General features: G+C 41.6%; 1 protein-coding gene and 2 non-coding genes across 3 annotated transcripts; 2 read left to right on the top strand and 1 right to left on the bottom strand.

Moving 5' to 3' along the window:
- Positions 1–492: 492 nt before the first annotated feature.
- Positions 493–16297, bottom strand: LOC140365368 (gamma-glutamyl hydrolase-like). The gene is made up of 9 exons (XM_072451753.1): positions 16111–16297; positions 12286–12400; positions 11570–11620; positions 11390–11474; positions 11023–11161; positions 5974–6080; positions 5125–5215; positions 3568–3705; positions 493–2295 (listed from the first exon to the last, which is right to left on the bottom strand). The coding sequence occupies exons 1-9, from the start codon at positions 16214–16216 to the stop codon at positions 2174–2176; spliced, it is 954 nt and encodes a 317-aa protein (XP_072307854.1). The 5' UTR covers positions 16217–16297; the 3' UTR covers positions 493–2173.
- Positions 6265–6317, top strand: LOC140366496 (U7 small nuclear RNA). Its single transcript, XR_011928043.1, has one exon. It is a non-coding gene; the product is annotated as a U7 small nuclear RNA (small nuclear RNA).
- Positions 8091–8143, top strand: LOC140366494 (U7 small nuclear RNA). The gene has a single exon (XR_011928041.1). It is a non-coding gene; the product is annotated as a U7 small nuclear RNA (small nuclear RNA).
- Positions 16298–16744: the final 447 nt, after the last annotated feature.

Here is a 16744-nt window from a genome sequence, read left to right as displayed (position 1 = left end):
AAGGAGTGCACAACGAGGGGACTGTGCAATGTGAAGAGTGTACAGCGAGGGGACTGTGCAATAATGTGGACTGTGTAATGCAAGGAGTGCACAACGAGGGGACTGTGCAATGTGAAGAGTGTACAACGAGGGGACTGTGGTGTAATGTAAGGAGTGCACAACGAGGGGACTGTGCAATGTGAAGAGTGTACAGCGAGGGGATTGTGCAATAATGTGGACTGTGTAATGTAAGGAGTGCACAACGAGGGGACTGTGCAATGTGAAGAGTGTACAACGAGGGGACTGTGCAATGTGAAGAGTGTACAACGAGGGGACTGTGCAATGTGAAGAGTGTACAACGAGGGGACTGTGCAATGTGAAGAGTGTACAACGAGGGGACTGTGCAATCATGTGGACTGTTCAATGTATTTTGTACATTTCAAAATGAATTGTTTGTGTGTTTTGGCCTTTCTGTGACCCCAGGGCCTTCGGCTTGTATCCAGTGTTTACATGTGTGTTGTGTTGTGTCACCAGTGTTTACATGTGTTGTGTTGTGTCACCAGTGTTTACATGTGTGTTGTGTTGTGTCACCAGTGTTTACATGTGTGTTGTGTTGTCACCAGTGTTTACATGTGTTGTGTTGTGTCACCAGTGTTTACATGTGTGTTGTGTTGTGTCACCAGTGTTTACATGCGTGTTGTGTTGTGTCACCAGTGTTTACATGTGTTGTGTTGTGTCACCAGTGTTTACATGTGTGTTGTGTTGTGTCACCAGTGTTTACATGTGTGTTGTGTTGTCACCAGTGTTTACATGTGTTGTGTTGTGTCACCAGTGTTTACATGTGTGTTGTGTTGTGTCACCAGTGTTTACATGTGTGTTGTGTTGTGTCACCAGTGTTTACATGTGTGTTGTGTTGTGTCACCAGTGTTTACATGCGTGTTGTGTTGTGTCACCAGTGTTTACATGTGTTGTGTTGTGTCACCAGTGTTTACATGTGTGTTGTGTTGTGTCACCAGTGTTTACATGTGTGTTGTGTTGTCACCAGTGTTTACATGTGTTGTGTTGTGTCACCAGTGTTTACATGTGTGTTGTGTTGTGTCACCAGTGTTTACATGTGTGTTGTGTTGTGTCACCAGTGTTTACATGTGTGTTGTGTTGTGTCACCAGTGTTTACATGTGTGTTGTGTTGTGTCACCAGTGTTTACATGTGTTGTGTTGTGTCACCAGTGTTTACATGCGTGTTGTGTTGTGTCACCAGTGTTTACATGCGTGTTGTGTTGTGTCACCAGTGTTTACATGCGTGTTGTGTTGTGTCACCAGTGTTTACATGCGTGTTGTGTTGTGTCACCAGTGTTTACATGTGTGTTGTGTTGTGTCACCAGTGTTTACATGCGTGTTGTGTTGTGTCACCAGTGTTTACATGCGTGTTGTGTTGTGTCACCAGTGTTTACATGTGTGTCACGTCCCTTAACATACACTGTCCCAATCAAATAAATACAGGTAAACAAAACATGTGGTAACTAATGTCTGTAACACTTTCCTGTGCAAAAAAGACATTTAAAGCTTGAAAAAAAAAAGTCCATGACAAAAAATAAATGGGAATTTCACTTCTGGAACCAAGTGATCAGTGTTGAGCTCCATAAACTGTATAACGATGTTTCCACTGTCCCTGTCCCATCTGAATGTTTCCACTGTCCCTGTCCCATCTGAATGTTTCCACTGTCCCTGTCCCATCTGGATGTTTCCACTGTCCCTGTCCCATCTGAATGTTTCCACTGTCCCTGTCCCCACTGTCCCTGTCCCATCTGAATGTTTCCACTGTTCCTGTCCCATCTGAATGTTTCCACTGTTCCTGTCCTGTCTGAATGTTTCCACTGTCCCTGTCCCATCTGAATGTTTCCACTGTCCCTGTCCCCACTGTCCCTGTCCCATCTGAATGTTTCCACTGTCCCTGTCCCATCTGAATGTTTCCACTGTTCCTGTCCTGTCTAAATGTTTCCACTGTCCCTGTCCCATCTGAATGTTTCCACTGTCCCTGTCCCATCTGAATGTTTCCACTGTCCCTGTCCCATCTGAAACACACTCAGTCTGAAAACAATGCAGGCATTTGACATTAAGACACTGTCGGTGAGTCGGGCGGAGATAAGTGCATATACAGTATATTTGGTGAACAGAATTTGAACAGCAGCACTTATCAGTCGAAGTAGTACATCTGCACAAAGTAAAAAAGATCTGATTTCAAATATGGGGTGTAGTTGTAGATGAGAGCCTTCTCCTCCTCCTGTTTACTTGAGAACTTGTGCTGGCTCTTCTGGGCTGAAAAAGACAACAACAAATATTTCAAATGGATTTCACGATTTATTTTACTGAGTGCTTTCTTTGAAAACCTGACACTCCTGGTGCTACAAAGCAGCAGTAGCTCAGTGGCAGAGCGCCCGTCTCCTGATCCAAAGGTAGAGCGGTCAGATCCACTGGCCCACAGGTTGGCGGTGCCATTGCAGCTACCTTAGGTAAATACTGCCGTTGTGTCCTTGGGCAAGACACACCAAATTTGTGCCCAACACAGGAGTTGGTCGCCTGCACATTTTAAGGTAGACGCCCCGGACACCTCGTCCAAAAAATGTGCGTCCACATAGACTTTGAATGTAAACTGGACGCTTTGAGGCGGCGGTGTGTATACTGGTGTGCGATTGTGTGTATACTGGTGTGCGATTGTGTGAATACTGGTGTGCGATTGTGTGAATACTGGTGTGCGATTGTGTGAATACTGGTGTGTGATTGTGTGTATACTGGTGTGCGAATGTGTGAATACTGGTGTGCGATTGTGTGTATACTGGTGTGTATACTGGTGTGCGATAGTGTGAATACTGGTGTGCGAGTGTGTGAATACTGGTGTGCGATTGTGTGAATACTGGTGTGCGAGTGTGTGAATACTGGTGTGCGATAGTGTGAATACTGGTGTGCGAGTGTGTGAATACTGGTGTGCGGTTGTGTGAATACTGGTGTGCGGTTGTGTGAATACTGGTGTGCGATTGTGTGTATACTGGTGTGCGATTGTCTGAATACTGGTGTGCGATTGTGTGAATACTGGTGTGCGATTGTGTGACTGGTTCCTTGATGTAAAGCGCTTTGAGTGCCTTGGCGGTAGAAAAGTGCTATATAAATGTGACCATTTATTTTTTGATTTACTACTGGCTATTACTAGCTTTGAAGAATTGTGTTGTTCATCGCAGTAGAATTTTTATTCTCCGAAATAACTTAAATCAAACTTAAAGGTGCACAATGTCATTTTGCCTGGAATGTACCACAGTCTGGCATTAAACGTATCTGTTGCATTTACTCAATCAAAGGGGTTCTTATTGCAGAGAAATACTGTGACCAGAGTCCACAGATCTAACCTGTAACTTGACCTCTTTTTCTCCATGGACAAAGAAAAGTTTAATGCCACTCTGTGGAACATTGCCAACCAACAATAACATCTCCATGGAGACAAGGAGGTTGACTAACTTCCCACCAGACAATTTGCAGCTTTAACTGCACATGAGGATGATCATTTGAAGTCCTCTTCTGCTTGTTAGACTTGGTCACCTTCTGAGACAAAGAAGCTGGCAGAGTAGAAGGAGGTCTGTACAGCAGGCACAGAGTGGTCCATGCCGGGTTTGTTGATCCACTCAAAGGGGCCCTTCTCCGGGTGCCATTGTACGGCGTAGATTGGGTAACGGTAGGCTGATGACCACAAGAGCAGAGTCAGGTTATTAGATGGTCCTTTTAGTTTTCACCCTATTTCCAATTTCCCAGATTTGTGAAGTCAAAAGTAAAGCTCCAAAATCTTCTGCTGTTTTAAAGTCCATAAATCATCACCAGACGTGTTCTGAGCATTTCTGCTGTCAATACACATCAGAACTGTGTACTCACGTTAGCATGTCGAGGGAAAGTTAGCTTTTGTTTATTTCCACATGGTAATTCCCTCTGCTGCCAGTAGATGGAGGGCTAACACCAATGAGGGAACGCTCAACTGGTAGAAAAAGTCATGTGCTGTTTTCAATACATGGAGTATTTTAAGGGCATTTTACAGGCCAATAACAAAATGAATAATGCATAATATTTGTCATTAAACACAGAATAAACAAATATCTAAAAGTTGAAACAATTAAAACTGAAGCTGGGCTTCCAGAGCCTTAAACAGCCTGTACCTGATTTTATTGTCTTCTGGATCAGAAAACTGCCCTTGATATTGTGCAGTGTTTTATTAATGCACATAACTGAGATTAAAGTTTTACGCAACATAAATATTTTAAATAAACAATTTACAAGGCATTTTATTTGGTTACAAACACTGACCGTAACATTTACATAGTAAATTGCTAATCAGATAGAACTTTCCCAGACACTTGATTCTCCGTCAGGTTTCAGTATTCAGATTGAACCATGTAGTTTTGAGAGGGTGGAGGAAAGAGGAGGGACTTCTTGGATTGATTTAGTCCTGAATGAGGCCGGTCTTCACTGATGGAGCCTCATTACAGAGCTCACAGACTAAACTGTGTAGCTCTCTACCAACACAGTTGTATCTCTGCCAGAGCAATATCAGAGATGCAAAGTACTAAGAGGGCGGGGCTACAGTTCAAACTAATGTTCCTGACTCATGGTTCAAAGACAGGATTTCCACATTCAAACACAAATGAGAGACTCATGTGAGGCTCATTCTGCTTTCTGATTGGAGAATCGTCCTGAGAACCAGAACACAAATGAAAACATGAACATCATGAACATCATGTCCATTTTCTATAATAAGAATTAAATCAGAACATTCATCAATAATAGCTATGTTTGATTTGAATATGTTTACCTCATATCTGGAGACTGTAACTATATAAAAACATGTATGGTATCGACTTTGTATGGACTTTTTTATATGAACTGTCCATGTGTGGGGTAATACTGCCCTCCAGCGGACAGATTGCAGTAGTGCAGACTAAGCAATTTGGTGCAAAAGGATCTTGTAATTAGTGACTTTCTTAAGACTTTTGCTTTCTCATACACCTCTTTTGCACATAATAATCAACATGCTTACTTTACACATATGTACTTGTTGACTTGTGCTATGTTCGTCATTCCATAGCTGTGCATAATAAACAAATATATTACCTTCCATAGTGGAGATGAATTCTACCTTCCCATCTGTGTTGGTGGACAGGACCTTGTAAAACCTCTTGAGGTCGGCATTTCTGCTGTAATTCTGTGGGTTACAATATATGACATGTTTAGGTCAACACAGGGTTTTATGTTAGTTTGCAATCAAATGTAAAGGTGCACTACGTAACTTTTCTGATCTAAGATGTTTTTGCTTGTCCCTTATCTTTTCAATCTAGTTTTTCTCTATCTCTTTTTTGCTCAAAACACACATTATGAGGGACATTTTGTATTATATTTCCTTTTGATTTAGTCTTTTCACTCTCTGGTCTTGTTCTGTTTGTTCTGTCATTTTTTTTCTATAAGTATAAAAGTAAAACTGCTTTGGCACAGTTCTATTCATGGTGTAGTGCTCCGCGCTCAAGTCTGGGCTCGCAGGGGCCTGCAACGTGAGCAGCTGAAGTCACCCAAACGTTTTAGGAATAAAGAAAACCTACATCATACCTGAATTATACTTTTAAATCATGAGGTCAATCTCAGCAATTCTCAAAAAGTGAATTCCAAGTTCATGGCGCTGTAAGACGTGGCCAAAGCTAGATTTGGATCATGTATGACCCATAATGCACTGGAAATGTGACATTTTCAATCTCTCACGGTCATTTTGGATCAAACAGCAACGTGAACCTGTCAAAACGTAGATCGGACATGTAACTTGGCCAAGTGGCGCCACCTGCTTGTCTCTATGGAGATTGCAGTTGAATGCCATTTAAAAGATAGTTATGAATATACAGATTTAATTGTGATTGTTAATTGAGAATCCAATCATAATACTATATGAAGTAATGCATGTTTAAACTGCACTACCTGAACAGACAGGCTCCAGTCGTGGAAGTTGCTGGTGATGTTTTCCTGGGACAGAGCGAGGAGAAGACTCTTGGGGAAGTGTCTGAACAGCCGACTGGTCTGGGCAGCTGGAAAGTACACATTTATTTAGTATAACAGATCATTTAAGTACAATCCCTGTTTCCAGTCTAAACCACAGGGTCTGATTGAAATTATAAATATGTAAATGAGGTCAGAGATGGTCAGTGTGAAACCATGACAGACACAGGTATGACTTCTGCTCGGATGTGTGTCTGGACCTCACACCAGCAGAAGTTTTGCTCTTTTATAATTTTCAAGTAGGAGTTCTATAAAAGAACTCCCCCATCACTGTTGAAAGAATGTAAATAAGAAAACAAAAGAAAACCTTTGTTATTCTGTCATTGTGTTTACTTCATATTTCTAATGGAATTAAGCAGGTGTTTAGATGTGGAGTAACTTCTGCTGAGTCTGAGCTATTAAAGTGCAGTGATGGCCAAATGAAGCCTCACGATCGAGTCATTGAAACCTGAAGCTGACCTGTCTTTGTTCCACACGGGAATTATACATAAAACCATCAATTCTGATCAATGAGAGAGCAGAAGTCCAGATTTTAGCACATGTTGCAGCAATACAGGGAAAATAGAAAACAGACTGATTTCTGTGTCTCAAAGATGACACGCTCATAACCTGGACTCATGACACAAGTGTGAATGAAGCTGAAGGCGACTCCATGACAATAGAAGAAGCTCTGAGACTTTGTGTCACGTGTCTCTCAAATGTGGAAGACGTCTCTCAAATATTTCAGGAACATTCAGAACAAAATATATAACTTAAAGGTGCCATAACATGGTTTTTTTCACGTTTCGTAGTCTATCCTAAGTGCATAATTGATAATAATAAGGGTTGTGCAACACCCTTAACATAATAGTTAAGAAATATCACCCAGACCTTGGACCCCCTCCTCAACCCGGAAATGCAAACTGCTTGGTTTGATATTCGCCCCCACCCTTGCGAAGAGCGATCTGGCTCCCCCGCCCAACCCGTGACGTAGTCTCAGAGAGCGCGTGTGTGCCCCGCCCACCCGTGACGTAGTGTGTGCCCCACAGCTGTCTGCACTGCTCCTGCCGTGCCAGTGAGTGAGAAGCGATAGAACTTCAGCTCAACATTACTTTGAGACTAAATAAATCTGGTGTTTATTCTACAGCGTGCACAGAACATATCTATCTATATATATATATATATATACAAATAAAAGTCTTGTGTCTGTCGCGCTCCTATTTCCAGGTTTTTCGGTATCGGATAGAACTTCTCTCCGTTTATTTTCCCGGTTGCTGCATCAACTGCCACATAAACCTTCCCCATTGTGATAATAGTAAAGAGTGCGATATCATTAATGACGTTTTGGGCCTCTTTGAGCCGTGTTTCGTCGTAAATCGAAGCAGAAAAACTCTGGGGCTTGTAGGTAAAGACACAGCCTGAAGCAGCGCGGGGCCGGGGGGAAGGGGGCGGGAGGCGGCAGGCGGGAGGGAGAGGGGGGATGGTGACGCGTGCTTGCCCTTATGACACGGTCTTGTAGACACCCCCCGTCAGTTTGGAGATTCGAGGAAAGGAGATAGTCTGTAATGTAGCTAAACCCTGCGGGAATCAATCAAAAAAACACTCTGGGTACATATATGAAGCACAAATAGCAATGTAAGAAGGTTAAAAGCTCTGAAAAGTCGATTTTGCATGTTATGGGACCTTTAATTTACCTCAGATTTACAGAGTTTAGTGCGTCGCTTGATGACTCAGCAGAAGTCGGCAACGTTTCTCAGTCTCTGTGTTATTTTTATTTCATCCTCGTAATCCTCCATGTTTGTTTAGACACAAACGAACAATGCGTTTGTCTGATTGGTTAATCTGCCTATCAATCACTCCCTTTGGAACGACTGGGTTGGATTCCAGACCCTTCTGCGTTTGAACAGAATGTAGGAGGGACTGGCCGGTCAGGCGAACATGTCCAGGGTCTGATTGAAATGATAAATCATGTAAATGAGGTCAGAGATGGTCAGTGTGAAACCATGACAGACACAGGTATGACTTCTGCTCGGATGTGTGTCTGGACCTCACACCAGCAGAAGTTTTGCTCTTTTATAATTTTCAAGTAGGAGTTCTATAAAAGAACTCCCCCATCACTGTTAAAAGAATATAAATAAGAAAACAAAAGGAAAACTTTGTTTTTCTGTCACTGTATTTGCTTTGTATTTCCAATGGAATTAAACAGGTGTTTAGATGTGGAGTAACTTCTGCTGAGTCTGAGCTATTAAAGTGCAGTGATGGCCAAATGAAGCCTCACGATCGAGTCATTGAAACCTGAAGCTGACCTGTCTTTGTTCACCTGTTACGGAACATTACAGACCCATTGTAATCTGACTGAAACACCCTCATCACTGTTAAACACATTTGATTGGCTCGTGTTCTCACATGACCGAGGCTGCTGTAAACCACGCGGGAATTATACATGAAACTAGAGCTGGGTTGAAAAAATCGATTTTCCGATTTTTAATCGATTTGCATATTAATGACCGATTATCGATTCGTATGTCCAAAGATCGATTTTTTTTTTTTTCAATTAAAATTATTTTCTACATTTCCCTCAGTGAACTTCAATCTACCTTCAAGAAAGATAATTCAGGACTCCTGGATTATCTTTCTTGAAGGTAGATTGACCCTTAACCTTTTCATCAGTCTTCCATCAGTAACTACCAATACTTGTAAGATTTGCTGTTTAATATTGATATAATACTAGTTTTAATATGTTGCTTCGCTACACAGTCATGAAGTGAAGGAAACGGTTCAAACACATTTTTAATAACATTAACCCCCGGATCGAATCAAAATCGGATCGAATCGGATGAGATCTGAGAAAATCGAAAAAAAAACGATTTTGAAACGTAAAAATCGGAATCGAACCGATTCTTGAAATTTGAATCGAAATCCAGCTCTACATGAAACCATCATTTCTGTTCAAAGAGGAAACAGAAGTCCAGATTTTAGCACGTGTTGCAGCAATACAGGGAAAATAGAAAACGGGTTGATTTCTGTGTCTCAAAGATGACACGCTCATGAAGCTGAAGGCGACTCCATGACAATAGTAGAAGCTCAAAACAGTTAACTTTGTATAAGATGTATCCTTCAATTGTAGTTCAGACAACTCCAAAGCACCAGTTCAATCCCTGTTTCCAGTCTGATGTCTAAAGCACAGGGTCTGATTGAAATGATAAGTATGTAAATGAGGTGAGAGATGGTCAGTGTGAAACCATGACAGACACAGGTATGACTTCTGCTGGACATGTGTCTGGACCCTTACGTCCCTGGTGTAAGGCCCCCCCCCCCATCACTGTTAAAAGAAATGTAAAGTCTAAGATATTGCCTGTTTAACATGAGTATAAACATGTAAAATTTGGAATGTTAATGCAACATTTTTCTGATCAGGCATTAATGAGTTGGAGAGTGTTCTCAATGTAACGTGTCTTTTGAATGAAATGTATTAAACTCCAGAGCACCAGTTCCATCCCTGTTTCTTGACCCAGTTCAAGTCTGATGTCTAAACCACAGGGTCTGATTGAAATGATAAATCATGTAAATGAGGTGAGAGATGGTCAGTGTGAAACCATGACAGACACAGGTATGACTTCTGCTGGACATGTGTCTGGACCCTCACACCAGCAGAAGTTTTGCTCTTTTATAATTTTCAAGCCCCGGTTAATGTTAAAATAATATAAAAATTACATATTAGAATATAAACGTAAAATAACTGAGACTATACATTGGTCTTCAAGCAAGTGTTTAGATGTGGCACAGTTTCTGCTGGACTGTGTCTGAACTAGTTGATACACAACACATTTGTTTGGCTCGTCTTCTCATCAAATTTGCAAAATAGTGCCACAAAATTTCCCTTTCTGGTTTAAGAACTGCCTTTAGTGTTGGGGCAAAGGGGGCGATGCATTATAGTTGGTTATTGAAGCACACTGCAGTTATCCCCATTTGGAAACCAGGACATGAGTGAAACAAATCAGGTTCATACAGGCCCATAGCTCTTACATCACATTGTTGTGAGATCATGGCGACAGAGAGGCTGGTTTATAAGTTGGAGAACTGGTTTGGCAGAATGGCGGGGAAGAGCACCATGGAGTCAGTATTATCCCCATATTAGCCATTGCCCTGAGCGGCAACGAACATTGAAGCGCAATTAGTGGCAACGGGAGTGAGACGCTGAAAAGAGAGGAAGTTACTTTTACTATATTCAGAGGAGTATTAGTGGGGAAGACAATATAACCTGGGGAAATAAGAGGAGAGAGCAAGTCCTGATAACAAGACTGCGCCTGGGGCATCTGTGGTTTGGCATCGGACCTCTTTCTTGATTGGAAAACATCATAATGGCCAGTGTGAAACATGTACGAAAGACAAAACTGTCCCGCGTTTGAACTGAACTCACGACAAAAGAACTCCCCCTCATTACTGTCAAAAGAAGTGACGTCAACCTGTTTTAATTAGGCTTAAGCTAATATTGTTTCAGTCTGAATAAGGTCGGATTTTGATACAATAATAGCATTTATGTGTCGCAATTTGTAAGGCAATGATTTCTGTTTTGATCCATTCTCCTTATTCCTGAAGCTAGATTTACTAGAGTATATTTATGGACTAGTGTGATACACATTTTACACCTCATTTTCATGGAATTACAGCTAAATTTCAGTCATGAATCTTCTTTTCTCACAGCATGTTTTGGAACCTATGTATAGTAGGAGTTGACAAATTCCAAAATTAGTTGCGAGATTAGAAAGACCTTCCATCCTCCATATTCCTGACCACAGATATAAACAGAGCAGTTACCTGAGGAAAAATGTACAACATATGAAGTCTACAGAAATTGAAAGGTCCCAGCAAATATTCTTGATGTACTTGGTTTGTGAAATGTAATAACTGTTATGATTGTATTGTATTATTAAACTTAATTTGAACTGACTTAATAAAATCGTCTAAAAAGTGAAAGTGAAAGTGAGTTACCTGAGGAGAAGGTGAGAGGTAGTGCCACCGCCTTAGTGTCCGTGTTGGTGAGCAGGTTCTTGTTGGCCGTCAGCACACTGAGCTGCTGGAGGCCCTGACACGTGCCCCACACCGGGAAGTAGTCCCCTGCATCGTTCGCCTGACAACCACAAAACAAAAGACACGTTGGACTTTATTTGAACCAGGCAGTGGACGGAGAGCGTCTTCACATCAGAGAACTGCGAGCGTGAGAAGATGGCGAACATTTCCTTTCTTCTTCTGCAGAAACTATGACTAGCCTTACAATTGGCACACTTTTGCTCGACTAGCTTTGCTGCACACTCGTCTTCCCCCTTGCATTGTGTCCCCACGGCGCACATTTTCATACCTTTATTGCCAAATTGTAGAAAATCTTGGCGGTCCGTGTGAACTGGGACGTCTCGATGTTGACGTTGCCCCCTGGCAGCAACAATCTGCAACAACACACACAGTTTTGGAGATGTTGATATGTTTCTATGACTATATTTCTTGCTTGACCTGATGTTTAATGAACTCGCGTTGGACTCACCCATTGATAGAGTTGAAGAGCTTCACATACTCCTCCACGGTTCTGTTTATTCTGCCAGACAAAGGGGCAAATTAGCATACGCAAAAGCAAAGCAACCTTAAACGTACTGAAATGTTCAATGGTCACATGTGAAAAAAACATATCGTGAAACCTGAAGAGTTTATAGCATGAGAAGGATGTGACTATTTTGCTCTTTTAAATTGACCTGTTGAAGACCTATAAAATATTGAACGGCACATGCCTCATTTGCATAAAGTTGAGGCGGGGCACTGCGTCATATTTGCATAAAGTCGACCTGCACAGTTTTGAAATGGAAAGTCCTTCACCGTGAGTAAAGGAGACGTGTCCATTACTGGGATGTGTCTCTCTCAGGTCCAGCAGCAGAAGTTATGCTCTTTTATTCAGTATTAAAAACAAATATGTTAGATTAACTTATCTTCAACGTTATAATGTATAGATACTATTAAAATTGGCAGTATTTAAGCATTAATGAATGTTTCACTTGATGTATTGGGCTGATTGTATCTGTGCCTCTGGGGTTTCATTTGCTCCACTACGTCTTGTTGTGGGCAAATAAATGTAAAGCATGGAAAGTAATACTGTAAGTAAGTATATTTTATCAATGTATACATTTTTTTGTCTGATCTTTACTTCAAGTAAAAAATAAATAAATCTAAATTCTATTCAAATGAAAGGTGATTATGCTTTGCTTGTACCTTATGGGGACCACCCTGGCTCCAGCACTTTCTATGTATTTGACATATGACGCGCTGATGTAGGACGTGCCCTGTGGGGAGGGGTCGTCGAGAAGGTTCTCTTGGGCCAAAATCCCTGAAAAACACACCACCACACCATGTTATGTCCCATTCAGGAAAGAAAGAAAAAAAAAAGACTTTTGAATGCGTCAGCTTGCCCAGTCCAGAGACCAAACAATATATTTGCATGTAGTTCTCCCCCGAAAGAGCAAATATAAGTACTATTGTTTGAAAACGTGTTATTATGGAATGCAAATGAATGGCTGAGAGATTACACCTATAGCTGCAGTTAAAGGGGCTGTACTATATCCCATTTTTCATGTAATAAAATCATTTCTTCCCAGTACAGATATGTTGTAAAAGCGGCTCTTTGGGTCAAAATGAGACCGTTTTACTCTCCGCGGAGCAGGACGTGTGCTGTTAACATTTTCAAGACTGTAAAAATTAGCTACAGCACGTTTACAAATGACAATATTTACAAAATGTCATGTTGGGAAATATCTGGTAACAAAACTGACAAACCACAAACCACCAGGGAACAAAAGCTTACTGAAACTAAAATGTATATCCGCTTTACAAGGAATGACACAGCATTTTCTACAGTTTCTTTTGAAGTCCAAAACAAATGTGCACACCATCATTTCGCTAATCAATAAGTCGAGCGATTATGATATAATTGGAACGCCGAACTCGCGTGATGAACATTAACTACAGGAGTGATAAAAGTGTGTCTTCAATTCCAGTCACAAAACTTCTCTTCCTCAGCTCTAGACAAGTTAACTATTATTCAATTACTAAACTCGTTGACAATTATGGCATTAATCGAATAGTTACGATTAATTGATTAACCGGCCCTAAAGGTGAAATTGATATTTGCCTACTTGAATCACATTTACATATTGACAATGGACAAAGACTTCAAAACCACGACTGAGGGAGATTGACTTTTGGTGTTGTCAGACGCATCAGCGCACAGGGGCATTATGGGTAATGAAGCAGCTGACATGGCAGCTCTGAGCGATAAGGAAAGAATAGGAGTGCAGAGTAGTTCTGGGATGTTTATACTGTAATCAAAGGATAAATTACATCTCTTTGGCAGGAGATGTGGGGTGATGACAGTAGGGGGCGCCACCTCTATGCTGACTACGCTCTGTATAAACCATCTGTTAATCCAGTGCCTGTAAACACTGGCAAAAACAGGAAAAAATGAAGCGATTTTATCTAGATTGGGATTGAGTCACTGGGGCAACACTTGGGAAACACCCAGATGGGTTTTGTGTGCACCGCAAACAAAACCAAACAGTGACGCATGCGATTGTAGACTGTCCGTTATACCATGCGCAGAGATGTGATCTTATTGACACTATTACTCCAAGAGCTAAAACAGCGTGGGCTATGCAATTAAAGTCTTATTGTCTGTAATGTACTGTAATGTGCTCTACCCACAGAGAAAGGGAGCAATGTGTGGAGATGCGCCCTGCCTGCCGGGAAGCAAAGGAAGAAGACGTGTTGCTCTTTCACAATTTTCCAGCAGGAATCCTATAAAGAGATTCTCAAAGTCTATGTGAAATGTAAAGTCTTTGGTGGTTATAATATAAAGTGATGTTGAAATCATTTACAGATTCTCTCGATTTCTTTAGTCTGATTTCAACAAAAGCAGATCATCTCAGAGTGAAACCGAACCACTAAGATGAGTTGATGATTTTCAATTTGAACAATGTTAAATGGTCGTTACACAACTCAAATGGATTTTATTTGTTTTTACCTTCTTATAATGTAGATCCTTTAAGTTGAATAGAGGATTTTTCGCCAATTCGAGAAATCAGCGACTGTTAGTTCCTTTTTTTTTTTTTAAACTGGCATGCGCACACTCACCCCCACCCTCCTGTTGTTTCCGAGAGGCCGCCCACTCACCCCCACCCTCCTGTTGTTTCCGAGAGGCCGCCCACCATCAAACCTTGTACATGAGCACGCTACAGCTCCACTGCTACACGTGTGTTTGTTTATTAGTGCGACCGGATCACATCGCATCTCGTCTCTGTAGATTTCCGTCTCTTCTGAGCTCGAACAGTCTTTCTCTGTCGTCCCTCATCCATTTTTGTACTTTGCTGTTTGAAGTATGCAGCTTCACTGAAGGAACTCGCTGCTCGCTTTGCTAAACACACACCGTCATATCAACCAAGCATGCGCAGCCAGGGGAACGTGCTGATAACCTGGGAATGAGCCAGAACAAGGCTGCAGGTGTGCACTAGCACGCAGGGAATGATTGACATGTGGGAGAACAACTGTCCATGCCACAAGGAAATGAGACTCAGATTGGTCGCCAAATCTGGAATAGTGTTTCGTGTCATTCATTAAGTTTGAATAATCTTGTATTTCAGGGCTGTCCGTTACGTTTCACAAATGATCATGTCTTGCTAACAGCAGTTATATATGTTTAGGCTTTTAAAAAAAACATTTCCACTACAGTTCTTGCTGATTTGCCGGCAACAATGACGTTTTGTTTGCACCAAAATTAGGACTGAATTACAGTAGCATGCTGTGACTTTTATGGATGGGCCAGCAGACTTGGGGTGTTCATCAATATTTAGTGAAAAAAAAAAACATGCAAGGGTCAGTTTCAAACCCCGTATAATGGGAAAATGCCTCTTCTACGGTTCCAAACCCCCACGCTGCTGAACGGACTAAATAGGCTCACTTCACTGACCAAGTCATTATACTTCTCTGCACCAGTTTGGGCAGAATCTGCAAACATCCTTAATTCCCACACAGGTTTCTTCAGCCTGGTTTGAGCACAGATCCGTGGGTTTGAGGCTGCGTGGTCCTCAAAGTGCATGTGCAGAGCTATAAAGGAAGCTGCAGCTAAAATCTGGAACAGTCTTCCTGAAGATGTGAGACAGGCTTCTACTCTGGTAACGTTCATATCTAAACTAAAAACAGTTATGTTTAGCTGAACTCTTCTCTTTTATGTCTTTAACTTTAGTGATTTGTTATGTCTGTCATGTTTCTGTGATCTTAACGCTTTATTTCCTGTGGTGTGACGCACTTTGAATGTCCTTGTGAAGGAATTGTGCTCTACACACAAACTCGCCTTGCCTAAATAAACCTTCAAAGTAAACCATGACTGACAAATAATGTCCTCTCGTAGCGTCTGCGTTTGACAAACAATGGAACTATTGTCCTATAGAACTGACGGAAGAGAAACAAATTGGATCCTTTTCAAACAAGAACTGAAAAACCTTTTATTTGAAGGTCAGACGTGTAACCAACTTTGATCTGTTTTTATTTATTATTACGTTGTTGTTGACTGACTTTTTATGTGAAAGTCCAAGTAAGACTATGATAAATATTTACCAAAGGAACTATGAATCAAAGAGTAATAATTAGAAAACTGTCTATATTTTTTTGTTTATTTTTACTTGTTTCTACATTTTTGAGGAGTCTTTTAAGAATAAAGTCTAAGAGAATACAGTGTCGAGGCAATCGCAATCAAAGCAGGAAGGCGGCAAGAGCCATCATCTTGAATTATGATTTTTCTTCACATAATGTCACTTGACCGATGTAAAACTATGATAAATATTTACCGCATGAACAATGCATCAAAAAGTAATAATTATAAAACTTGTCACATGCCCTTTAATAACCCTGGTCTTGGACTTCCTGGAACATTCTCAACAATGACAGACAACAATAGACCCACTTGACAGGACGGTCCTTCCTCCCCTCTGCACCCGGACAGTAGCGCGCGTGTCCCGGTGTTATTACCCCTCTCCCTCCCGTACTCACCGATGATGGGCCGCTCGTTGAGCTGGCGGCGCCGCACTGCCTCGCTCCCCGCGGGACCGCAGCGGAGCCCGGCCGTCAGCAGCAGCGCGATCACCGCCAGAAACATCCCGCAAAACCGTCAAACACCGGAGAGAAATGACGCAGTGACGGGAGTGGAACGGCCGGTGTGACGTGTCCCGGGAGCTGAAGACTGTGAAGCAGCTGCTGGAGGGAGAAGGAACGCACTGGCTCTTTTTATGATTTTGTTTGACTGTGTGGGAGGGTTGCCAGATCTCACGAGATAAACAAGTAGTCAGGTGTGAAGGCAACTCTACACTACACAAATAATAAGTACAGTCAGCTTCTTCAATCATGATTTGAATACTGAATATTGTATCTACATGTCATGGGGGAGTCCAGATGTTTTTTTTTTCCACCAAGGGCAGCATATTTAAGATAAGATAAGATATTTGTCCCACAATGGGGAAATTCCAATGTTGCAACACAAAGCAGGCACAGAAGTAAATAATACAAAACAGATAACTCATTTACACATATAAGATAATATAAGATATGCCTTTATTTGTCCTCACAATGGAGAAATTGTGGTGTTGCAACGAAAGCCCGTGGTGATCGGAACACTCGGCACAGTGAC

Source organism: Eucyclogobius newberryi, unplaced genomic scaffold, assembly GCF_026437365.1.
Source record: "Eucyclogobius newberryi isolate DKJ021-1_F unplaced genomic scaffold, fEucNew1.0.hap1 SCAF_19, whole genome shotgun sequence".
NCBI classification, from domain to species: Eukaryota; Metazoa; Chordata; class Actinopteri; order Gobiiformes; family Gobiidae; genus Eucyclogobius; species Eucyclogobius newberryi.
This window is presented reverse-complemented; position numbering and strand designations above follow the sequence as displayed.

Excerpts from the sequence above, each read along its gene's own strand:
- LOC140365368 (XM_072451753.1), bottom strand. The coding sequence starts at position 16,216 with ATGTTTCTGGCGGTGATCGCGCTGCTGCTGACGGCCGGGCTCCGCTGC. Across the intron at positions 12,401-16,110 it reads CAACGAGCGGCCCATCATCG|GGATTTTGGCCCAAGAGAAC; the intron begins GTGAGTACGGGA and ends TGTGTTTTTCAG. Across the intron at positions 3,706-5,124 it reads ATTCATCTCCACTATGGAAG|CCTACCGTTACCCAATCTAC; the intron begins GTAATATATTTG and ends TGTGGTCATCAG.